The sequence below is a fragment of the Hippocampus comes genome, unplaced genomic scaffold (assembly GCF_001891065.2).
Source record: "Hippocampus comes isolate QL1 unplaced genomic scaffold, H_comes_QL1_v1.1 scaffold107, whole genome shotgun sequence".
Taxonomy (NCBI): Eukaryota; Metazoa; Chordata; class Actinopteri; order Syngnathiformes; family Syngnathidae; genus Hippocampus; species Hippocampus comes.
This window is the reverse complement of record NW_017804846.1, coordinates 1,076,037-1,083,215: the sequence shown is the minus strand read 5'-3', so window position 1 is coordinate 1,083,215 and position 7,179 is coordinate 1,076,037. Positions and strand designations below refer to the sequence as shown.

The following is a 7,179-nucleotide window of genomic DNA, read 5'->3' as shown; positions in this document are numbered from 1 at the left end:
CAAGTCCTTGGCCTTGGCCTTGGCCTCGGAGGCAAGTCCTTGGCCTTGGCCTTGGCCTCGGGTTGCCGGTCCTTGGACACATCCCTGCCTAGTACACACTAATACTGAAATACATGTACAAACATACATACACCAAAATATTTTTTTCGATACATCTCAGAATTGTGCTGACCAAAAATGTACAAATATTACGACACTAAAGAAGAAAGAAGAATCATTTTAAAATATTTCCTGGTGGAAGATGTATTTAGTTTTGGCTCTGAATTGTTTTTTGTTGTTTGCAGTGCTATGATTTCTTTTAGCTGTAGTAACTTTAATGATGATGAAAAGAATACAAGAAGAAGGTCATGTTTGAACTTGATTCATGTAACTCGTCTTTCGCGGATTAAGAAGAATGGAGGTACTGAAAACCCCCAACTGGTTTGTCAAATGACATCCTGAAACACATTCAGGGAGGGCAGAAGATAACTTCACGCTTGCTGCAAGCAACACAGGAGTATTATTCTAGTATTTATGGATTTATTTACTTTAACTGCGAGAAATGACAATTACATTTTGATTCATTGCCGAGGCCTCGAACAGAGGGGCAGCCTTGCCAGGTCTGTTTCTATTGTGTACATACGTAATCTGTCCATCGTATTCTTTTACTTTTTTTTTTTTACACTTGTTTGTTCACTTAGAAGTGCTGTATTCAGCAGGTGTTTAATTTTTCTTATGCATGACACCATGATGAATCTCTCAGTGGCGTCTGCATGATTTAATTGAAAGCCGACTATTTTTGTTACATGTTTTTACTGAATAAAATGTATTTTACATGGTCTAGGATTAAAAAAAAAAAATTAAATTCTCTGGTTGGAATCACTGCTTGTCTAGCGCCTGTGCAAAGTTGAATACAGCTGTCACTACCATGATGAACGGCGCCGGAGGTAGGGCCTTGCGATTAGGCCAGGCCAGAAAAGTGAGCCTCCAGATAAGAGTAAAAACATGAAATAAAAACATTGTTTTCATTCTCACTGTCATTAATGCAAATGATCCCTGCATGTGGTGCATGCAGTGGACAAAAACAACTACCCCCGTGCCGAACATGAACAATTTATGTGCTTGTTGTACTTTTACACTTGATAGGTGGTCTGGCATTTCAGAGACCCCAGTTGTTTGTATACAAGCAATTCAAACTCAAATTTCCACAACACACCACCTTTAAACATGACTGCTTTCTTGTGTCAGTCTCATAAGTTTAACTTGAATGCCATCTCATGAAGTTTTAACATTCATCACAAATTCTATCTTCTAATCTTTTTTTTCATGTACTCACTATTGTTTTATAATTTTTTTCCTTGTCTTGTCTCCATCTCTCTCTCCCTCTTTCTCCATTTTTCTACCCCTCAGCTCCTCCTGTCCCAAAACGCTTCTGTTTTTTCCGCAGTAAAAGCCAAGATAAACTTCTTCCGTCCCCTTCCCCCACCTCCGACCCTTCCTCACGGCCCTCCCTCTCTCTCAGCAGACGACTCCGATTCTGGTCGTCCACTGACATCACAGCAGACGTCATCACTAGCCAGTCCGTCTCTGCCAATGGAGTGTTCTAATACCCTCATCTTCCTCTTCATCTTTTTAAACCGTAATCATCATCATCACCATCATCGGTCATCACTGACTTTCAGCGTTTCCCATGAAGACTTACAGCATGCATACATATTTTATGAACACCGACTGGCATGGGGTGTTCCTCGAGAATACAAATGATCACATAAAGCATCCACAAAAGAGTTGCCTGTTGCAGATATGGGCAGCCAGTAATACTAGTAAGTTTTTGTGTGCGTGTGTGTGTGCGTGTGTACGTGCGTGCGTGCGTGTGTGTGTGTCACTGTTTCCACAGCACAGCAAGCTTGCCCGCACGCCCCCGTCGTTAAAATTGATTTCTATGTGTATGAATATTATTTATTTGCATTTGACTACGTAGACCCGCAGTGTGTTCCCTTTTCAGAGTGCGCTCTGAAATGAGGAGCAACGGTTGGTAATAAGATCACTTCTCATCCGAGTCACATTGGATCAGGCCACCGTTTATAAATGCGGTTGCTTCACAATGCCTTGCTGCAGTCGTTTGTCTTGAATGCAATCAGCCCAAGAAATGTTACCGCAGCAACCAGCACCTGCTAACTTATTACCTGTCAGCTCTTTGCTAAACTGGTCTTGTCTGTTAGCTGTGAACAGACACCAACGTGTGAGCCAGTGGCTTTAGCCTCAGATAACCTCGAAGATGGCCGCCGGCTTCAAGAACTGTGTGGAAAAACATATCTATTCTTTTATTTATGTTGTTGAAGTCATGGTGTCACAAATATCATCACTGTCTGTATCTGCAGCGATGTTCATCAGACTGGTTATCAACACCGATATTCTGCTTATGTTTTTTTTCTTTCCGACGGCCGGTACGAGATCATTTTAAAACTATTAATTTATTTAAAATTTCAGTTCACTTTCCAAGAGATTCTGGTAACCATGGGAACTCTCTGCACCTTTTGGTTTTAACAATAATGCATCAGTTTTAGACAGAGTTTTTGTCTTAAAAAAAAAAAAAAAAAAAAAAGATACATTCAATGAATTTTTCAGTTCTTTTGAAATTTTGGAAGTTAGTTACGTTGCTTCGTCTTTTTTTCCTAAATTCACAAAATGTCCGTGTTAGATTAATTGGAGAAGATTATTAAATATCAATAGTTACAAATGTGAGTTTGAAAGTTTGCTCATCTGTATGAGCACTTGTGATTGACCGGGCGAGAGCGGGTATGTCCAGGAGTGGTCGTTATCAGATGGAATAGACTCTTTGCCCACCTGACCAACAATGCTTTACCACTTCATTTTTTTCAGTGTCACAGTAGGCGATGCTGAAAATAATTGGTTATGGCATTGATGGTCATTTTTGAAATGGGGGGGGGGGGATACACGTTTGAAGTACAAGTAAATGTGCCATTTGTTGGCAAGCTTCTCATCATTTTTGCAGTAGTCGTTAGGCATTATTCTTTCTTCAAAGCATCTGCTTGGTAAAAATATCATACTTCCCGCACTATAAGGCGCTCCAGACTCCAAGGCACACCTTCAATGAATGGCCTATTTTAAAACTGTTCATATATAGTGCGCACTGCATTATAAGGTGCATAGAATCGAAGCTACAATAGTGGCTGCAGTTGCATTATGGATCCACTAGATAGAGCTATGCTAAAGGAATACAATACAATACAGTTCAGCTTTATTTATATAGAGCCTTACAACCACTGCGGCTGTTAGAAAGCACTTTACAGAACATTTAAAATACTGCGTCCAAGAAATCTGAATATTGACCCATACATAGCTCCCTCAGGATGTAGCATGAAGCACCACACAAAGTCCATAAAAATACAGAGTTTATTCCTTGGCATAAATACAAATGGCATTACAAAACAATAAATGAAAGACAAAGGTTAGGAAGACAATTGATTCGACAAAAAGGCAAAAACCTTGTGGGCTCACATTCACAAGGGGCTAAATATCCTTAGAAGTCTTGCTTGTCTCCCTCCTCCTTTATTTAGTCAGTAGTTGACTCTGCTTTTGGATTATCTTTGTTTCATAATGGCTGCACAGAGTTCACAAAGTAGTTGTCTGTTTGAGTGTGTGTTGGCGAATGCACGTCAGTTCGTGTTGAACAGAACCGTCTTACGTAACAATTGGTGCATCACTTGATGGCATCGGAACACTAACAGGGAAACAACTCAATGGGGAATATAAAGAGATCAACACCATCTATAAGGCACATTGGATTATAAAGCGCACTTTCGGCTTTTGAGAAAATTGAATGCTTTTAGGTGCGCCTTATACTGCAGAAAATACGGTAACTTCTTCAGGATTATATAATCTTTGCCATCAATTTAATTTGGATTGATGTCTTCTGGCTTGACATTACCTTCCAAAAAGGTGTCAGAAATACCAATTTTATTCCCACTTAGCAGTATTTTGCCCTTTTCTCATGGCAGTACCAACTCAAACATTCTCACTCAAAGTTTGGCCACTGTGTGAATAGTTTTGGCCTCCACTCAGTCTTCTTGTGCAATTCCAAACCAGTGTCCCATGTCTAGATAGAATTTTTTTTCAAAAGTTAACAGGATTTTAGTAATACATTTAATCCAAATGACTGTGAGCGTCAAATTTAGCTTCATCTGTTAAATAATCATAAAATGTGTCCAGCCTTATATTAACTTGTATCATTTTCGGGGGGGGGGGGGATATACCCTACTACACACAGAGAACTGTGGAACTGTCTGCATCATTTGCAGATACAGTGCAGCCTTGTACCATAACAATTATTAGACAACATAAAATTCTTATTATGCCCAAAAAGAATTAAATTCATCATACAATAGTCAAGACCAGCCAAAATCATTGTGTGGATTTCTCAATGCTCTGCTTGAACTAACCATGTACACAGTCACACACCTATCCTTGCACTCTTGCCAAGCTCTGCTGCTTCATGTTTGCTTCCATCCTATTTATCATCACACCTCTTCATCTAAATGAACTGAGATGGTCTTATTTGTCCTGTCATTGGTCCGTAGGAGGACGAGGGGTATATCATTGCAGCACACCAGGAGGTAGCAGTGAGAGTGTCACTGGAGAAGACGGACAAGGTGATTTTTAAACATTGCACAAAAAGTGACAAAATTATTTCATTGTTGTAACAAAGCGTATTAACAAAAATCACCCTTAAAAAGCTTTTTTTTTTTTTCTTTGTACTGGTGTAAAATATGGTCCCCCGATTTGCTGGTATCTTTTATGATCAGAGTAAATAACATGAATGAATAAAGATTCAAAACATACCACTATCCGAGCCGCTTATCCTCACGAGGGTCGCGGGTGTGTTGAACCCCATCCCAGCTGTCTTCGGGCAGCAGGCAGCGTACACCCTGAACTGGTTGCCAGCCAATCATAAGGCAGGGATTAAGTTTCTCTTTCCTGAAAAAGAGCTTGAAAGCTGAATTTAAACAGTTAAAGATTTCTTAGGGTCCAGTGCAGTGAGAAAAAATGTCCTCATTACTGGAATTTCCACACGATAACGCGCTGCAGGGTATAAGCTGCACCTTCAATGAATGGCCTATTTTAAAACTGTTTTCATATATGGCACAACGCATTCATTATAAAGTGCATAGAGTAGAAGCTACAATAGTGGCTGCGTTTGTGCTATGCGTCCACTAGATGGGGCTACGCTAAAGAGAATACAATACAATACAATACCACTTTATTCATGTAGCGCTTTCACAACCACTGCAGCTGTAACAAAATGCTTTATAGAACATTTAAAATACTATGTCCAAGAAATCAGAATGCCGATCCATATACAAGGCGCATCGCTTTATAATCCGATGCGCCTTGTGTATGGATCGGCATTCTGATTTCTTGGACATAGTATTTTAAATGTTCTATAAAGCATTTTGTTACAGCCGCAGTGGTTGTGAAAGCGCTACATGAATAAAGTGGTATTGTATTGTATTCCTTTAGCATATACAATTTCCTCAAAAGCCTACTATACAAGGCGCATCGCTTTATAATCCGATGCGCCTTGTATAGTAGGCTTTTGAGGAAATTGTATATGCTAAAGGAATACAATACAATACCACTTTATTCATGTAGCGCTTTCACAACCACTGCAGCTGTAACAAAATGCTTTATAGAACATTTAAAATACTATGTCCAAGAAATCAGAATGCCGATCCATATACAAGGCGCATCGGATTATAAAGCGATGCGCCTTGTATAGTAGGCTTTTGAGGAAATTGTATGCTTTTAGGTGCGCGTTATAGTGCGGAAAATGCGGTATTTGTTTCTTCCTTTGAATGGCTGGCAACCCCGAAGTCAGCCCGGATAGGCTCCAGCATACCCGTGATCCTCGTGATCATCAGTTTATGGAAAATGGATGGCTGAATGGATTATTTTTTTTCCCCAGAGTAACCGTAACCCTGTGTGTATGTGCATGCGTGCGTGCGTGGGCGCGCGTATGTGTTTTTCAGGCCTCGCACAGACCCACAAAGCTCTGAGTTCCACCCCAAGCCATCAATCATCTTCACTTGCCCTCAGTAGCTGCAGGCCCAGAGGTAAGACACAAGGGCCACTTAACAGCAGACCTGAACACAAGCGGAGCCGGAGATGAAACAATGTTTTTGTAGGTGTGCTCTTCGACGAAGACACTGAGACCGGATTTGGTCCACGTGGTCACATGGGATGTCGTCCAGGATCAGCTGACTTTAGTCACCATACGTCCAGCTCAAACTCACCGGTCAACTGCAAAGGTACTGACAGTTGAATCGAGTCAACTCTAATTAGGCCAACAATACAGTACGACAGTGGAACGTCTTTATTCTAATTCCCCCGGGTTCGGGAATTCGGCAACATTTTCTGAATCCTCTAATATGAAAGTCATATCTTGCAGAAGGAAGGGGAAGCAAAGGATTAACACCTCATGTGTTTTGTTTTGTTGTTTTATATTTTTGTGGCTTTTTTTGCACAAGTTAGTGTGTTAGCTGCTAACAATAGCAAGCAGAAAATTGACTGGCCAGCCATTAAGTTATTAAGTTAGTGTTTTTACCTTTTTAGGTGGATAACATCTTTTTACCTCGGCACGACGTTTCACAAAGTTGTTGTTAATTAAACCTAAGAGAAAATTCCAAGACGGTATTGTTTTATGTTTTTACACTTGACTGTAATTTATTGTGGGAAGTTTGTTTGAAAACCTGAACAATTCGGACCTTGACTAGCAACTAGCAAGGGACTGTGCTGTGTAAATCATTCCATCATTGAGGTGGTTGTTTTGAACGTGACTGATGTGCAAGATTATTCCAAAACGTTTTTTATCCTAGATGCATCCGATTGTCACCCCCGGTCAGCGAGCCTATCCAGCGATGATGTCAGGGGTCTCAGCCAATCACAGCAGATCATGTCACGCAGCGCAACCCTCCCATACGATCAAGCACCCCAGCGGGCCCAACCACAGCGTGGAGGCGGCATTAGGAATCGGGCTCGCCCTTCATCTCCCGGAAGTGAGATGGTGTCACTGGAGGAGTTTCTGCAAGAGAGCAACCTGAAGTCACCACAAACGGTGAGAAATATATTTGTCAATGTTGCTTGTCATTGTGTTGCATACTGCCTGTACTAAACAAACAG

General features: G+C 40.8%; 1 protein-coding gene across 4 annotated transcripts in view; it reads left to right on the top strand.

The window, feature by feature from the left end:
- Nucleotides 1–7,179, top strand: part of ccdc88c (coiled-coil domain containing 88C) — a 45,511-nt gene that overhangs the window by 33,778 nt on the left and 4,554 nt on the right. Inside the window, exons 27-30 of one of the 4 annotated variants that reach the window (XM_019876679.1) lie at nucleotides 4,581–4,652; nucleotides 6,030–6,113; nucleotides 6,186–6,308; nucleotides 6,876–7,114. In XM_019876679.1, the coding sequence (XP_019732238.1) occupies nucleotides 4,581–4,652; nucleotides 6,030–6,113; nucleotides 6,186–6,308; nucleotides 6,876–7,114 (518 nt within the window). Of the gene's footprint in view, nucleotides 1–1,389; nucleotides 1,821–4,580; nucleotides 4,653–6,029; nucleotides 6,114–6,185; nucleotides 6,309–6,875; nucleotides 7,115–7,179 lie in introns of those variants that run through there. The other 3 variants (XR_002169049.1, XR_002169047.1, XM_019876695.1) reach the window with 3 other exon arrangements.